Below are 19254 nucleotides of genomic sequence, written 5' to 3'. Positions count from 1 at the left end.
GAACAGTTATTACCCTTCAGCCATCAGGCTCCTGAACCAGCGTGGATAGCTTCACTCACTTCAACTCTGAACTGATTCCGCAGACTCACTTTCAAGGACTCAACAATTCATTATTATTGTTCTTTTTTAAAATTTGCACATGTGTACTGGGAGCAATTTTGTGGCTGCTGTTCATTTGCAGCAGGCAGGAAATCTGGCTGGCTGCATCACATAATGAAAATGATCCCTGTCAGATCTCGGATTGCCAACTGCCCAGCAGAGCCCTGGAGTCAGCACAAGAACACAGCGACAAGCAAGTTTCAACTTTGTTACAGTGGTAGAATTTCTGGAGGTGGGGAAAGCTGAACGGCAGTCAAAAATAATCCAATAAGGAAATGGAGAGATAAAATTGTAGCAAGGTTCAGCAGATCAGGGTGCATCTACAAACAGTGAGAGTGAATGGCTCCCGCTGAAGCCCCTTCTTGAGAACTGATTTGGAATATTAAACTGTCTCTCTATCTACAGGTACTGCTTGTGTCAGCTGTGGCTTGGTGGCCTTTGAGTCGAAACATTACAGGGTCCGGTTTCAGTCAATAGGTCTGAGCATGTGGGAACAGCAACATAGCAACAAGGGACTGCCTTTACTGCTCACGTTTTCTGTGAGCTTTTTCTTCAGATTGTCGACATCTTTTTCCCTTCTGTGTTGTTGGATAAACAAGGAGTTCAATCACTTTTTCACCGTTGAGGGAAAACCACGAGAATGACTTGCCAAGCGATCACTGGCAGTGTAGGAGCCTTTATGATAAATCACCCAAGAATACGTCCAAGCAGAGATGACAAGCCTGCTTGCTAACAACTGCCACTTGGCTGGCACAGCGTATTTTAATAAATCACACTCCTTAAGGACAGGCAGTGAGCACAAGAGATATGAATGCATATAAAGAGAGACAGTTTAGGAAGTAAAGTCCAATGTTGCTGAATTACATGAATTTTAAAGTACTGTAGTCACATTCCAGCATTGCCCAATCTCCACAGCTGATACTTAAGAAGTCACACCCCGTTCAATAATGGACTCTGGTTCCTTAGATCCAATATAATGAATCAAATATAGTACATATATTCATTGCAAAACTTAACTGTGATTTTGGAAATGCCTGCCTACACTCAGACACCGTCACTTTTGAACTGAAACACACACATGAATAGTTTTTTTTGCATTATCGAAAATGTCTCTACCATTTTCTAATGCCAGGCACCTTTGTGATGTCAATCCCGTCAATCTGACAGGAAGTATATGTTCTGTGGCATTATAGACAAAGTAAGGATGTGATAGGAAGTTATATTAGTGCAGGTTCCTCCTTTGTCCTGCAATGACTTTTAATCAGTTGTTTGTGATTGTGATTGCTTCATAGCCAAATGTATAGAGGAATCAGTGGTTGGCTGCAGAGAAAACCAGAGTTAGACAATCGCCACTTTGGTCCAGAGCTCTGTTTTAACTCAAATGACATGGTGCAATGCAGTTTCCAGAGTAACACACACAAAATGCTGGAGGAACTCAGCAGGTCAGACAGCATCCATGGAGAGGAATAAATAGCTGACATTTCAGGCCACAACCCTTCATCAGGACATCCAGACCTGAAACATCAGCTGTTCCTTCTCTCCACGGATGCGGCGAGATCCAGCATCTGCTGAATCTTCGGCCTTAATGCAATTTCCAGGATCGTCTGAATGGATCAACTGCTGTCTGGATGAACTCACTGACCTAATTCTGAATCGCTGTTTTGTACGCATATTGTGCTAAATGAACACCGTGATGTCAAGATTCAAGATTGTTTAATGTTATTTCCAGTACACAAGTGTAAAGGAGAATGAAATAATTGTTATTCAGGTCTGATGTAGCACTGAAAAGAAACACAGGATAATTCTTTACAACTATTCACAAAAACAACAAATACAGTATAAATACATAATATAGGTCTTATACATTGATTAATTGCATGTCCATAAAGTGATACTAGGCACAGGAGTGTCAGTACCTAAGGTGACTGAGAGGACATGATACAATAGTGGTGTTAGGGGTGAGTTAGTGGGTGGAGGTGTCAATCAGCCTTACTGCTTGGGGAAAGTAAAAGGAGTGACAACTAATTTTCACCAAAGTCAGTGAAATTCACCAAAATTTACACACTAGCCCAAGGTCAAAAAGAACCTTCTTATGTGTCATGGTTGAGACTCTTAAGAGAAGCATTCACATGCATTCAGGGATTTTCAATAAACACACTAAATTTCCTTTGAAATTCTTGTTTATGGGACCGTTTTAAAAAGTGGCTATGTTGATATTTATCACATGACAAAATCTTCTGCATTTATTACGTAAGTGCAATTGCTTTGTCATCAGCTCTATAAATAACTGTAACCTTTGGACAGGCAATGCGGTGCTACAGGAAGGAATGAAGGTCAGAATCTGCAGGCTGCATCGACCAACATCACTCTTAATTACTGCTGAACAATAAAGAAATCCACATCCTTCAACCAGCACCAGATCGGACATTATCTATACGTACCAGCCCTTGATTATTATACAGCCTCTCATTATGAGACGAACAACATAAATGTCACTTTTTAAACAGCAAATTGAATTATATAGCCAATAATGAAGTCAATGCACAGATATACTGTGCAAGTAAGACATAAAGGTAGCTAATATTATCCGGTATTATTTCCTTGCTTGTATTACTGCCATAAACCACCTGATATATCTTTTCTCTAAATCTGGGGTAAAAAAAAACACCATCAGCCACACAGCTTAATTTTGAATGAGCCTTGACCATCCTGTATCAAACACTACTGAAACAGATCATTTGACCACTAACTCAACTGCTGTTGGGGGAATCTTACTGGAACCAAATCTACTGAAATTTTTCTCTGTGTTTTATGAAATATTAACTAACTGGTTATGAAATACGGAATGTCCTAATACTCTGAAAATTGTGGCTTAAATGCATCAATCTCCTCTGACTGAGAAGATTGCGGCTGCGTTACTGGACGATCATGTGTCTGCCCTGTGAGCTGGATGTGAAAGACATTATTTCAATGAATAGTATAATTTCGCCAGCATCACAAACACCGAGAAATTCTGCTGATGCTGGAAATCCGAGGCAAAACACACAAAATGCTGGAGGAACTCAACGGGTCAGGCGACATCTACAGAGAGGAATGAACAGTCGACTTTTTGGGCCGAGAGCCTTAATCAGGACTGGAGAGGTTAGAGCAGTGGTTCCCAACGTGGGGCGTACGCCCCACAGGGGGGTAATTTGATTTTTAAGGGGGGCAATTCGAGAATGAGTTATTAACAGTGAATTTTTTCTAGTAAGTCTGTGTGAGTATGAGTGTGTGTGCGAATTAATACATGTGTATATACAGTATGCATACATAAAAATACTTGTGTGTATGTACATGTGTAATTGCGTATGTACTGTATATATAGTGTATCACCATCATTACAACCATCAAATGGCTTTCATAATTAAATTAATGAATTGACTGATGTAGGAAGGAACGAATGAACAAGTCCAAACGCGTAAGAAACTCGTACGAGGTCGCGCCAATGCTGCTTTTTGCAGTAGCTTTCGGTTCTTGGTGGTGTGAGGGTGTGTACATTGCGTCATCTCTTTTAAATGGTGTATCTGTCTTTGTATGCTGTAGAAACGAATCGGCATTGTTTTATTTATTATTATTATTTTAATATCACTTAATGTTTTTTTTTACAATTTCTTAGTAATTTCTTCCTCAGAACTTTAACAGTCCTTTGGTTCTTTTATTTTTCTCTTTCATGAATGCCATGTTCTTTGGAAGCTTGTTTAAACCAAGTTAATGGTCTTTTAGGCTTCCTCCAGGTGAATAGGAGTTCACTCTTTGGATAATAAGAATTATATATCACCACAGGGGGCATCAGGATTTTAGAGGTGATTAGGTGGGGCATGGCCAAAAAAAGGGTGGGAACCACTAGGTTAGAGTAAGAAGGTGGGGGGGAGGGGAAGGAGTACAAAGTGGTAGATGATAAGTGAAACCAGGAGAGGAGGAGGAGGTGAAGTAAAGGACTGAGAAGTTGATTGGTGAAAGAGATAAAGGGCAGGAGGAGGGGAAACATGATAGGGGAGGGTCATGGAAGAAAGGGAATGAAGAGGAGCGCCAGAGGGAGGTGATGGGCAGGCAAGGAGATTGGAGAGGCACCAGCACCCTGATATTTAATTGCAAAGGAACATTACAGAGAAAAAATATTATATTTATTTGAGACTTTGATTTTCCTTTGTCAAATAGAATTAAATTGGATGGATTATTCAAGGAACTAAGCACAGGCATGACCACCTCAGTGACCTCCTGTTGTTTCTGCTCTCAGAACTGGATGCACGTGGGTGGCAATAGTTACACCCTGGCCTGAGTCAAATTAGCTACTCCTCAGAGATAAAGTAATTTGCCAAGTGCAATGCAAATAAGAGATTGCAAACAATAAAGAAAACACCCTTGAAACTGTGTTCAAACAAATTTGATTTGGATGTAAGTGGATATGAAGTAACCAGCCTCTGGAAATGAATTATAGAATCCAAAAGTTCAAAGTAAATTTATTATCAAAGTACGTATATATCAACTACCTTGAGATTCATTTTCTTGGAGGCATTTGCAGTGGAACAAGAGAATACATTAGAATCCATGAAAAACTACAACAAACACTGACAATCAATGCGCAAAAGAAAACAAACTGAGCAAATACGAAAAATAAATAATACTGAAATACTTGAGTTGTTGAGTCTTTGAAAGTGAATCCATAGGTTGGGGAATCACTTCAGAGCTGAGGTAAGTGAAGTTATCTATGCTGGTTCAGGATGGTTGAAGGGTAATAACTAATTCTGAACCTGGTGGTGTGGGACCTAAGGGTTTCTGCACCTCCTTCCTGATGGTGAGAAGAGAGCATGGCCTGGATGGTGGGGGTCCTTGATGATGGACACTGCTTTCTTGTGGCAATGCTCCTTGTAGATGTATTCAGTGGTGGGAAAGGCTTTGTCCCTGATGGACTGTGCTGTATACACCTCTTTCATGCCATGGACCAATGTAATTATGCGAGGGGTCTGTGGACCCCAGTTTGGGAACCCCTGGACTGTGTGTGGCATCCGTTAGTCTCGTAAGACCATGGATCTGCACCCTCTCCAGGATGCAGGCCTGGGCAAGGTTGTATGGAAGATCGGCAGTTGCCCATGCAGCGAGTCTCCCCTCTCCATGCCACCGATGTTGTCCAAGGGAAGGGCAAGGGCCGATACAGCTTGGCACTGGTGTTGTCGCAGGAGTTGCCAGAACGAGGTTGAAGGCAACGTCGGACTGCCTTCCGGACTCCAGCTCCGGATTTGTCCTCAGGGTTTACTCCCGAAGCCTTTCCCATGAGTGGGTATGGCCACAAGGCAGCGGAGGTTTGAAATCAGAGTTTTCCCTCTCTTAGATGGACTGCCTTCCCAGGCTGACCAGCTCCATCTACCCCTGGACTAGATACAGGAATCACGGTGACTGCATAATGGGTAGGGAAATTCGGATTGATGTACAGTAGTAATCATCGGATTACTACTAGCGCCATGCGTCAATAAGTACACAAACAGAAAGCTAGAGCAGATCAATACATGCCTGGAGAGGGAGAGCTTTAGATTCTTCAGGGAATGAGATTATCTTACAAGTTCTGTTACTGTTGAGGGTTACATCTCAACAGGAAAATAACCTTGTCCCTTATACTAACTCTATGCATGATCTATATGGATGGTGTGCGAAAGAAAGATTTTCACTGTACCTCAGTGCATGTGATCATAATAAACGGATATGAGCCATTAACAGTTTCTATACAGCATAGCTGCATATATATCAACACATTATAGAATCTGGAAAGAAAATATTGCAACAATTCCAGGTGATTTTAATTATAGTACAGATTAGATATATCACATTGATAAGAATTGCCTTAGTGACAATTTCATCAAGTGTATCTGGGATAATTTCGCACAACAATAGGCAACCAACAAGGGACCCAGCTGCTTCAGATCTAGTGTACTGTAATGAGACAGAATTAATTAATGATCTCATTATGAAGGAAAATGTGATCAAAGCATGGCATAATTTCAGTTAAGACAAAGTTTAGGATGGTATCAAATTAAAAGGGTTTAGAATATTTGCAACATTATTGGTAAGTCAGCAAGAGATGATTAAAAATAATGGGGTGAAGAAAAACTAGCAAATATTATACGGATAGTAAAAGCTATACTGTAACAAAGGGAAATAGTTAAACATTGGCCCTTACAGGATGAAATGAAGGAATAAATAAGGAATAAATGAAGGAATAAATAAACTTCAGGAACTTTTGATAGTTAGAATGCAATGCTGAGGCTTGATAAGGTATTGGTCAAACCCTGTTTATGAACCATTTCAGGACTCTTATATAAGAAAGGGTGTTGGCAAGGGTCCTGATGAGGTTAACGAGATCTTGGGCATGAAGGGAATAATATATGAAGAGCGTTTGATGAATCTGGGTCTGTACTCATTGGAGTTTAGAAGAATGAGGGGAGATTTCATTGAAACCTATTGAATATTGAAAGGCCTAGATAAAGTGGATGTAGAGAAGATGTTTCCAGTTCTGGGGGAGTCTTGGACCGGGGTCTTAGCTTCAGAGAACAAGAAAGTCCCTTTAGATCAGAGATGAGGAGGAATTTTTTTAGCAAGAGGGTGGTGACATTGAGGAATTCGTTGTCACAGGAGGATGTAGAGACCAAGTCATTGGGTATATTTAAAGTGAAGGCTCATAAGTTCATGATTAGCAAAGGTAAATTGAGGAATGTCAGAGGCACAGTAGTGTAATGGTTAGCACAATGCTTTACTATATCAGGTTTCCAGGTTCAATTCCTGACGCTGCCTGTAAGGAGTTAGTATGTTCTCCCTGTGACCATGTGTAATCCCGCTGGGTGCTCCGGTTTCCTCCCACAGCGCAAAGACGTACCAGTTAGTAGGTTAATTGGTCATTGTAAATGGTTCCATGATTAGGCTAGCGTTAAGTCAGGGGTTGCTGGTCAATGCAGCTCGAAGAACCCTTTCTGCACTGTATCTTGTGGAGAGGGATTATAAATCAGTCATGAAGCATACTCGATGGGACAAATGTCCTCATTCTGCTTCTATCTATTATGGTCTTACGGTTATTTTGGACTGGATTACATGCTGGAAGACAATAAAAACATCCCAATGTTAATTAAGAATAACCAAAGGGCTATGGGGAAGGAGGAACTTAAAATTATGTCATTAGATAAACAATATTAGGCAACTAATGAACTGAAGTCCTGAATCATATCGCCTGTATTCTGGGGCCTTAGAAGAACTGGCTGGGTGAAGGCGGTGGGAAAAATCAGCAGTTCAGGCAGCATCTTTGGAAATAGAAACATTTAAAGTTTACATTGAAGACTCTTTGCCTGTACTGAGACACAGAGATATCAATTTGGTCTAAGCAACAGAGAAAATGGGTATAACCAAGGGAATGCTAGTGCGTGTACTGATTATAATCAAACAAAATCTGTACATTAGGAAAGATCCCAGTGTACAGCTAAACCACAAGTAAAATAACACGACTGAAGAAAGGAGGAAGAAAGAAAGTTAAAATCTGTTGCTATGAAAATGCTGGGATACAATTTCATCAGGACATGATGAAAAGTTGAAGAGAATCGAGCAAAATCTGCAAGCTTTTATGAAAATAAAATACTTGGCAAATCTGGTGGGACTCTGGGGATGTAACAAAGAAGACAGTTAAAGGGTATTATTATATGGAAAATATTTGGATTTCTAGATGTGATACCCCACAAGGGAAGGTGTTTGAGGCTGACTTGAAGACAGGAACGGTTACACAAGACACAGAGTTAGGATAAATGGGTCATTTTCAAATCAGTAGTCAGTTCGGATGACAATTTAGGCGCCAAGCCAGATTGAAAAAGTGAAGGTCGGAGCCTGAGGCAAAGGACGGTCCAGTTCAGCTCGCTGCTCCATTCTCTTTGTGGACTTCAGTTTTGTTTGTGTTTATTGTTTGCATATTTTTCCCCTCCCTGCACATTGGGTGTTTGATGGTCTTTTTTATTAATAGGTTCTTTTGGGTTTCTTTGTTTTGTGGCTGCCTGTCAGGAGATGAATTTCAAGTTGTATAATGTATTCATACTTTGATAATAAATGTACTTTAACTAATGGGATGCCACTGGAGTCAGTGCTGGGGTCTCAATTAGTTATCATCTACAATGATGATTTAAATGAAAGATGTGAATGTACTGTGGGCAAATTGCTGACAACAAAAAATAGCTTCCTCCAGCAGGTTTGGAGGCTTGCGTGCCTCAATGACCTGGAGAGTTATGTTGGCTGGAGTCAGGGCCTTGTGCTTTGGCTCTTGGTAGGGTCACCCATGCCAAAGAAGTCAAAGGGTAGAGGTCAAACTAAGAGTGGTCCATTGGTCCTCTAGGTTCTGGGGTTTAGCTCAGGGCTAACAACCCTGACTGATCAAAAAAATATATAGTTATGGAAACAGCAATGAAACAGCAATATCTGTGTGTGACAGTTTTGACAGAGTGGTGTAAGGGGCAGGAAGTATAAAGTAGTTTGGTGAACAAGTGAGGAGGTTTGTAAGTGCATCTAGATTGATGAAATGAGTGGGCAGGGAGTTGACAGACAGTATTAAGTGGAAACGTGTAAGATTATATGGAAAAGTGAAAAGGCAAATTAATATTTAAATGAATGAAACTACAAAAAGCTGCAGTACAAAAGGAATGGGTGGTGATGTGGGTGTGTTCCTGGTACGTGAAACACAATAAGCCAGCATGCAGGTACAACAAATAGCTGAGGCAAATGGAATGTAGGCTTTTATTAAAAGTAGGGCAGTAGGTACAGGTGACTGTACCTGCAGTATTGTGTGCAGTTTTGGTCCCTGTACTGAAGAACTGATACGCTTGCATTGGAGGCAGTGCTGAGACTAGGTTGATTTCTGGGATGAAGGGTTGACACATTTACTTAGAGACAGGCCCTTCTGTCATAAAAGGGCCTAAACCGCCCAATTAACCTGCATGACTTTGCAAGGTGGGACGAAACTGGAGTGTTGGAGGAAGTCTGCATGGCCACTGGGGAGAATGTACAAACTCTTTATGGACAGTGGTGGAGTTAAGCCCCGGTCACTGGCACTGCAGCAGCGTTATGTTAACCTGGCTGCCCCTGAAAATAAGGTCGAGCTGTTTGGGCCTATAGCAGCAGTACAGGCGATCCTACCGAAACATTCAGGATTTGAGAGGTGCAAGTGAGTGAAGCTCAGAGGGATCTACATGTTCCAGTGTACAAAGCACAAAGGAGTTAGCAGGCAGGACCGACAAACAGATTAACCTACGTGCCTGCGTGGGCAGCACGGCGGCGGGACGATTAGCGTAACCACAGATCAGAAGTTCGGGGTTCATTTCCTGCTGCTGTTTGTAAAGATTCCATACATTCTTCCCGTGACCTTGCGGGTTTCATCCTCCCCCCAGGACTGCCAGTTTTGTCCTGCATTCCAAAGATGTATGGGTGAGGGTAAGTAAATTCTGGGCATGCTATATTGGCCCCAGAAGCATGCCAACACTCGTGGGCTGTCCACGCAGTGCTCAGACTGTGCAGGCCCTTGATACAAATGACACATTTCACTGCATGTTTTGATGTTTGAAGTACATGTGACAAATAAAGTTCATCTTTATCTTTAAATAAGTTGGAGTTTAAGAATGGAAAGGTTTTGGTGAGGCAACACAGAGTGTTGGTGAGGCCACATCTGGAACACTGCGCCTGCGCCACCCCCCCCGTTTTGGTCTCCATACCTAAAGAAGTACATACTGGCATTGAAGACAGTCTAAAGCAGAACCACTTGGCTAATTTCTGGGATGTCAGGGTTGTCCTAACAAGAAAGACTAAGCATTTTGGGTTTGTATTCCTTGAAGTTCAGCAGAATGAGGGGCAAACATTCAAACAGGTAAGATCTTAAGGGGGTTCAATGGGGTAGATATTGAGATGTTGCCTTTAGTGGGACAAAAGGGACATAGCTACAAAGTAAGAGGTGAGTCTTTTCAAACTGAGGTGTGCAGAAACCTCCGGGGTAAAATTCTGGAGAAACCTCTTGAGTGAATCTCTGGAATTCTCTGCTCCTGGGGAGGTAGAGGCCATATCATTGGATCATATTTAAGATAGAGATAAATAAATATTTGACAGATCAATGAACTAAGGGTTTTGGGGGAACTGACACAGAAGAGGAGCTGAGACCAGCATAGATCAGCCACAATCATATTGAATGGTGGGACAGAATTGAGGAGCAAAGTGGCCTAATCCTATTTCTAGTTTCTAATGTACTAGTGGGTAGACCCTACTGGCCTGAATATTTAGAATTCTCTTCCCCAGATCGGTGGGAGAGGGTGATAGTCAAATACATTCAACGTGATGATTGACTGTTACTTAGCATAACTTGGTCACACAGTTCAGAAACAGGCCCTTCAGCCCACAAGTCCGACCAACTAACAAGCACCCTTTGCACCAATTCCATAAAATTTTCCCTACATTCCCCTCAGTTCCTCCCAAATTCTACCACTTAGCGGCACACAAGGGTCAACTTAATGTGGCTAATGAACCCACCAAACCACCTGACAGGGGGAATCCCACATAGCTCTGGGGAGAACGACGGACTCCCCAGAGTCTGTATTAAGGGTCACAACTGAACCTGGTTGCTGGAACTATGAAGTGGCAGCTCTGTTAGCTGCACCCCTTGCTTCAAGGGTTATCATGGAATGAAAGATATGGGGACAGAGCAGCTGAGCAGTGTTGAGGCCAAGACTGGATCAGCCACGTTCCTAGTGAATGAAGTCAGGCTAATAAGCTCCAAATGCCTCATGCTCTTCTGTAGTTTTTGACTCCGTCAGATGATTTAATAATATGTGATAGATTGGCAGTCTGTTTCATATCTCTTCCCAGTGTTATTTCTATCCAATTTGCGAAGTCAAGATCGTTACTCCACCTTTGAAACAGTATACTTCGTGTGATAGTACTGAGTCCTTACCTCTTTGGTTGAACTCTCCACAAACGGACCTCCAAACATTGCTGCCATCCAGTCGCAGCTGGAGATCAGCAAGGGCTTATGGGCACAGATTGTTCCATCATCCATCTTAAACACCACATCTGTTAAACAACAACAACAACAGAAATGTTCACGGTGACATTGTCCTTTGAATTGTGTAGAAAAACTTTTAACAGTTAACACCACACAAATATTTATGATAAATTAAGGAAGATTGTATCAATTCTCCTTGAATGGTTGCAATCAGAAACATAACGGTGCATAGGGGTCTCTTAAGATAAGGTCATAATGTCACAAGAGCAGAATTAGGCCATTCGGCCTATTCTGGGCATGTTATATTGGCCCCAGAAGCATGCCAACACTTGTGGGCTGTCCACGCAGTGCTCAGACTGTGCAGGTCCTTGAGACAAATGATACATTTCACTGCATGTTTTGATGTTTTGAAGTACATGTGACAAATTAAGTTCATCTTCATCTTTAAGTTGGAGTTTAGGAATAGAAAGGTTTGTAACAGCTTTACAAAGTGTTGGTGAGATCACATCTGGAATGCCTGCTATCATTCCATCATCGCTGATTTATTATCCCTCTCAACCCCATTCTACTATCTTCCCTTTAACACCCTGACTAATCAAAAACCTATCACCATCGGCTTTAAATATACTCAATGACTTGGCCTTCTCTGTGACAACGAACTCCACAGATTCACTACCCTCTGGCTAACGAAACTCCTACTCATCTCTGTCCTAAATGGACATCCCTCTAATCTGAGGCTGTGCCCTCTCATCTTTGACTCCCCCCACTATAGGAAACATCCTCACTACATTCACTATATCTAGGCCTTTCACTATTCGATAGGTTTCAATGAGATCCTCACTCATTCTTCTAAACTCCAGTAAGTACAAACCAGGGCCAAATGCTCCTCATATGTTAACCCTTTCATTCCCAGAATCATTCTCATGACACACCTCTGACCCTCCCCTCCCCAAAGCCAGCACATCTCTTCTTAGATAAGGGGCCCAAAACTGCTCACAATACTCCAAGTGCTCTGAGCAACACCTTATAATGATCTCTTAAACCTGCTTTGCCACTCAATTAGATGATTGCTAATCTGATCTTCGGTCTTAATGTGACTTTTGCACTTGATTCCCACAACTGTTGACGCATAACTCTACAGTCCAAGCATCTTATAGCATTCCATAGATTCATCACCTTCTTGATAAACGTATTCTTCCTCATCTCTGTTCTAAAGGGACATCCTTGTATTCTGAGGCTGTGCCCTTGGTCCTGGACTTCCCTGCTGTTGGAAACAGTAGTTTCAGAACAGTAGTTCTTTCTTTCACTACCACCTTCTCAAGGAGACCTACGGGTGGGCAATACATACTCTTCTTGCTATTGAAACACAGATCCTGAAAAAAAATCAGAACTGACAAGTTGACTTTCCCTAAACTGGATAGCTCAGTGCACAAAAACTTCCACCCAGAAAGTTTTTTTCTATGGAAAAAAGTACAGTCGATGCTTTCTATAGATAGATACTTTTTTCCATTGATGCAGCCTGGCCCGCAGAGTTCCTCCAGCATTTTGTCTGTGTTGCTCAGATTTTCAGCATCAGCAGATTTTCTCTTGTTTGTGCCCAGAAAGTTTTGAATGATTCTTGGCAGTGCATCTGTGCCCAGTTTTGAGGAAAGTCGACACAATCGAAGATAATAGTTAGCCAACACATTTCTTTATAGATGACATGTTTCTCATTAACAAGCACAGTTTTGCAACCAACGTCAGCTGGGTAAAATGCTTTGGAACAGTGTGTTCAAAGCTCTTGAATATGTTTGCATTGTTCTCTGCAAAGCAAGCCATGGTCTTTAATGAAAGCTCAGCTTGAAACTACTGACATTCAAGTGTATGGTCATGCATTTTGGCAGAAGGGATAAAGGTATAAACTATTTTCTATTCAGGGAGTAAATTCAAAAGTTGGAGGTAAAAAGGGACTTGGGAGTCCTAGTGCAGGATTCCCTAAAGTTTAACTTACAGGTTGAGTCGGTGGTAGGAAAGGCAAATGGAATGTTGGCATTCATTTCGAGAGAACTAGAATATAGAAGCAAGGATGTAATGCTGATACTTTATAAGGCACTGGTCAGACTGCACTTGGAGTATTGAGAGCAGTTTTGGGCCCTTATCTGAGAAGGGATATGGTGGCAATGGAGAGGGTCCAGAGGAGTTTCACAACAATGAGCCTGAGAATGAAATGTTGATGTATGAGGAGCATTTCATGGCTCTGGACCTATACTCTCTGGAGTTTAGAAAAATGAAGGGGTATCTCATTGAAACCTATAGAATATTGAAAGGCCTAGATAGAGCGGACATGGAGAGGATGTTTCCAATAGCAGGGAAGTCCAGGACCAAGGGTACAGCCTCAGAATACAAGGATGTTCCTTTAGAACAGAGATGAGGAAGAATATCTTTAGCCAGAGGGTGATGGATCTATGGAATTCATTGCAACAGATGGCTGTGGAAGCCAAATAATTGGGTATATTTAAAGCAGAGATTGATAGGTTCTTGATTAGTAAGTGCATCAAAGGCTGAGGGGGGAACACAGGAGAATGGGGGTTGAGAGTGAAAATAAATCAGCCGTGGTGAATGGTGGAAGAGACTCGAGGGGCTGAATGGCCCAATTCTCTTCCCATGCCTTATGGTCTTATTCCTCTCAGATTGAACATCCACTGAATAAAATCCATTAGCCGAGGTCCCTCAGAATCTTGCTCTCTTCTTTAACTGCTTATCAATTATCTCCTTCATTCAATACTAACTACATCCACTCCTGCACTAATCCAGCTGCCTACTTTTATTAATGCCCCTTGCAGTAGATTACTTGGGCAATGCACTATCTGAATACTGTAGCCCACTCTATTCTTGTGGAACCTAATGGATATCACAAATCTGAAGTAACCTGTCTTTTATACTTCCCCAAATCCAGTCAGTAGTTACAAACACTTTTTTTAAAATGGTTTCAACCACAATCTGTTGACATCCTTGATTTAATTATTTCCAATTTCAAATTACATTTCTTCTGATAAAAGATCAGTTATTCATTTACCTCATCTAATTTCCTGCCCTTTTTAAAAGTATCGCCAGCTTTGGCTTTCACCTAGCTTCCTCAGTGAAGTAAGATTGCTCGTAGCATTTGACTGCATTTGTACTCTGATGTATTTCAACCACAAGGTATTGACAGCGGTACGCTGCAGAATAAATTGGACAATATGGAAAAGAGACAGTGGGGATTTGCTCACTTGACTAAGTGAAAGCATCATGCAACTTTTATGCGACTAGCTCATTAATTATTGTAGTATTTAGCCAGTATAACTGCACTGTTCTCACTACATTCTCAGCTGGGAGCCCAACTTCTGGAAATGCTGGCATCAAATGAAGCTAACCTGACCTATTTAAAGCCAGCCTGCATCTCTTAAAGGAGTGGAATACTGTGGCTTTTAAACGCGTCGTTGAGAATCCAAAGCAACACACACAAAATGCTGGAGCAACTCAGCAGATCAGGCAGCATCCACGGAAAAGAGTTAATGAAGGGTCTTGGCCCGAAACATTGTCTGTTTTGCTCTTTTCCATAGATGCTGCCTGACCTGCAGTGATTTGTGTGTGTTGCTTTGGATTTCCAGCATCTGTGGATTTCCTCATATTTGGGAGAGAATACAATGACCTGACTCAAGCATTCATTGAATAACCTGCAGGTAGTGTAGCATGATGCTGTGCTAAAAGCACTGGTGTGATAGAGGAATTACCTTCCACCACAGAGCACCAGGTAGTCCATCACTCGGATGTTGAAAGGGAAATGGTACGGAATAGTCTGAGCTAGCCTATGCACCAAGAATCTCGACGCAGCACCTCAAAAAGCTCAAGGAATTCATGAGCATTGATGCCACTAAATTTGCACTTTTAAAAAAAACATTAGCACATTGTGCTCTGGGCCTGACATTCATTCCATCATGGAGTGAGTTCCAGGAACAGAATACAATGTGCTAATGCTCCTGGGTTTGTTTAGGCCACCTGCAAAGGAGTGAATTTTTAGCAAATGACTTCACATGTGCAAGCAAGATTAGCAGATTTAAGTGCCATATCCCACTAAGTGCAATGCTCGCCTTGTGCCTTGTTCTGTGGATCAGACTGCCATCAGTCACCTAATAATTTCTATTATGTCAGAGAGCAGCTGGTATAGAAGCAGCCTTACAGCTAGCACAGATACCGCAAGCTTCTGGCACATCAGTCACTGTGGACCTTACGAACTTCTGATAATTTTGGAAACACCAGATGCTTCTCAGACCAACATTCACTGGAAATCAAATTGAAGTAATTAATTATGACAAAAGGTGGCACTGGACATTACCTCCAGCTGCACAATTCTGTGTCCAGCTCCACGAGGTTAGCATTCTTGAGGTCTTATATGGATGTGTTAACTCACATAATTGACTTGGCATCATGATCTACACTATTTGCATACATCTGCCAGACACAGGTCTTGCACACATTAAGGCCTTCTGTCATTCAACGCGTAGGACACTTAGAGGCCAGTACATTGCACACTGTTCTATAACCAGAAGTTCCAAGCAATGGATGCCTTGCCTGAATTTTGGCATAGTCAGTATGAGCTGTATCTTAATCCTGGTTGTATTTAAGTTCTGGTTCCACATTCGTAGATACCCCTCCTAACAAGAATCATTGAGTTCGATTTATGATTTGCAATTGACAGCCATGCTCAGAACCTTTGTACAGGGCAGTATCTCATATCCCTAGTTTCTTTTGTATGAAAAGTTTCCTAATATCTTAAACCAAGTATTCTCTTTTTTTTAAAGTCTCTCTCTTCTTCAGCCTCACACCATTCCCATCCCATCAATTAACTTCAGCCGGGAAGAAACTTTCCGCTGTCGAATGGGACATATTTGTGATATTACTTACGATAAGTTTCCATAAATTCTATCGCATTCCTTTATTTTCCCGCAAATGCCTGCAAGAAAATGAATCTCAAGGTATGTAACTTTTAAAAGGGCAAGTACTGTGGTAATGAAATATGAATGGGCATCCACTATATTCTGTAATTGCAAGTGGACAAGCAAAAGACAGATTTTTCCTCGTCTGCAGATTTCAGAGGGAAAAACTTTAAAAGCATGTTAAAGGAAGAGTTATCACCAGTATTAAAACGATTAGCTTTATTTGTCACATGTACATCGAAACAGAGTGAAACATTCATTTGCCTCAAATCAAATCAGCGAGGATTGTGCTGGGCAGCCCACAAATGTCGCCACACTTCTGGTGCCGATACAGCACTTCCACAACTTGTGAATCTTAACTGTATTTCTTTGGAAAGTAGGAAGAAACCAGAGCACTTGGAGGCAATCCACGCGTTCATCGGGAGAACGTACAAACTCCTTAAAGCAGTGGCAGGAATCGAACCTGCATCGGTGATGGCTGGCGCTGTAGTGGCATTACACTAACCACTATGATCAGTAAACTGGTTTATTATTGTCATTTATACTAAGGTACGGTGAAGGACTTGCTTTACATGGAATCCAAATAGATCATTCTGTTACAACAGTGCATTGAGGAAGAACAAGGGAGAAAAATAACAAAATGCAGAATAAAGTGTTACAGAGACAGTGCAGGTAATGTGGCCACTTCCGATTACAGAATACAGTGGGTGCCCATTCATATTGATCAGCACTGTACTTCACTACTACGGTACTTGCCCCTTTAAAGTGCCAGGGCCATAACTAGGTTGATTTTGGGTTCAAGAGCCCATTTTATTGTACTGGGGTACTATATCTATATATGTATTCGTCATATAGAGCCGTCCTTAAGGCTGGGGGCTATGTGCTTTCAGGCTTTTATGTCTTCTGCCCAATGGGAGAGCAGAGAAGAGGGATTGTGCACAGTGGGAGCAGCATTATTGTCAATAATCCCACTGCGACCACAAAACAATTATTTGAATTTACATTGCAATTTTAACAGCACCATTATCATGCAAAAATGTATATGGGCCACTCAAGTAGGTACTTAGAACACAGTTTGAGTACTTCAAAAAAGAGCTAGCAGTAAATTATTATCAGGCAGCTGAAAGATTAAACACCAAGGATTAAGTGATTAAAATTGGGGGTGCAAAGAATTGAAGGAGCAAATAGATCTTATAGGTCTTTGCAGCTGATAGAACACACAGTGACATAAAGAAGCCATGGAAGTATTTTAAAATTAGGAGATTTTAAAGCTAAGCAATGGCCGGACTGCATAAGCAGTAAATTCAAAGGGTTCCGAGTGTACATGGTTTGGTGTATTTGAGGAGTCTATTTACATATCTTTACTTCTTAAATATTTTGGGCAACTATTTTTCCAAATCTGTCTTTAGGGTGTAAGCATGGAATACTGTGAATGAAACCTCAGAGAAAGAAAAGTTCAGCAAATTTCCCTTCACTTTCTAATTACTCATAATCCTTCACTAACATAAGAAAGAACTAATTGAATATGTGCGCTTATGTGTATAGAATTAAATTCACAGTGGACTTCACATGAACAGATTTCACGGAAATGCCTTCAGCACAATTCCTAGGCAGTGTCAATTCCCTAGGGAAAGAAAATGCAAAAGAGCTGATCCCGGATGAATCTTCCAAACATTTTATCAAATGGAAAAAGACATATGAAATTTATTTGCAATCTCTTGAGACTTGTTGAGATCTGTTTACTGAAATCCTCAGCTGCCTGAAGCCTGAGGATTGGTGTCTATTCTTTTGAACACATGGGCTGTTCCCCAGCCAAGGATGATAGAAAACCACTGCGGCTTTAATTATATTTAAGTACATTCACCATATGCTACCTGTATGTAAATCAGAATACATCATCAACAGGTTATCTAATAACACTGGTTTGTCCATTAACGTATTATGTTATTATTATTCGCTCATTAATTCCCTCAAAATGTCCTCAGGCTATTATTCGCGATTTTTTTGGAGAAAAAGTTACACAGAATTTTTGCTTGTGATGGAAGGAGCGGCAAACTTCTGTGCTCGGCAAGTTGAGGAATAGAAGTGGTGGACCATCATCCTAAATTTCATACATAGAATTCACAGTAGACAAATTCAGTCCAATGCATCCATGCCTTACGCTTCCCTCAGTCTCTCACTATGCACTTTCATCATCCCCTTACAATCTGTTCACCATCAAATATTTATCTAGTTTTCCCTTATAGTCATAGAGTCAAACAAGACCACAGCACAGAAATAAGCAAGCCCTTTGTAGTCCGTGCGGAACTGTTATGTTTCATTCTGAAATGACTCAGAAGGATTCATTTATCTCAACTTAAGCAGAGAGTTGTAGATATCATCGCAATCAGCCTCCTCTCCATGGACTATATTCTTTGCTGCCTCAGCCAACATTATCAAAGACTCCACCCACCCTAGATACTCTCTCATCTCCCCTCTCCCATCAAGCAGAAGATATAAAAGGCTGAAAGCACATAGCATCACACTCAAGGACAGATTCTACTCTATTTTTATAAGACTATTAAGCAGATCTTATTGTAGTAAGTTGGGCTCTTGACCTCATAATCTACCCCATTGCGATCTTGCACTTTATGGCTTATCTGCACTGCATTTTCTCTGTAGCTCTTACACTTGTTATTGCTTTACCTTGTTCTACCTCAATGAATTGTGTAATGATTTGATCTGTATGAACAGTGTGCAAGACAAGCTTTTCACTGTATCTTGGTACATGTCACGATAGTAAAAAAGCAAATAAACCGGTGACTGTTTCACCAGGCTCAACATTCTCTAGATAAGGAAGTTCTCAGGAAATTATTGGTGACGGTGTTGCAGTTACATCATGTGATGGAGGAAGAGATTCAAGGGTGTGCTCAGAGCCTCCCTGAAGTACTGCAATGTCCCCACTGACTCCTGGGAACCTCTAGTCCATGGATGCTCAAAGTGGAGAAAGCGCAACTGGGGTAGAATTGAGAACCTCAAGTTGGAAAATCAGGGGCTCTGTGCAAAACTGGATCATTTTACAAGCAACCTACTGCTCTACTCTCTCTACACCCATGACTGTGTGGCAAGGCACAGCTGAAACACCACCCATAAATTTGCTTACAACTACTGTTGGCAGAA

General features: G+C 41.3%; 1 protein-coding gene across 3 annotated transcripts in view; it reads right to left on the bottom strand.

Moving 5' to 3' along the window:
• Nucleotides 1-19254, bottom strand: part of LOC140734457 (rho-related BTB domain-containing protein 2-like) — a 90209-nt gene that overhangs the window by 35837 nt on the left and 35118 nt on the right. For all 3 annotated transcript variants that reach the window (XM_073058438.1, XM_073058431.1, XM_073058449.1), the window contains one exon: nucleotides 11090-11208. In XM_073058438.1, coding sequence (XP_072914539.1) covers nucleotides 11090-11208 — 119 coding nt within the window. The remainder of the gene's footprint in view (nucleotides 1-11089; nucleotides 11209-19254) is intronic.

This window comes from Hemitrygon akajei, chromosome 1, assembly GCF_048418815.1.
Source record: "Hemitrygon akajei chromosome 1, sHemAka1.3, whole genome shotgun sequence".
In the NCBI taxonomy this organism is placed as follows: Eukaryota; Metazoa; Chordata; class Chondrichthyes; order Myliobatiformes; family Dasyatidae; genus Hemitrygon; species Hemitrygon akajei.
Note: the sequence above shows the minus strand (reverse complement) of the source record. Positions and strands in the feature narration are given on the sequence as shown.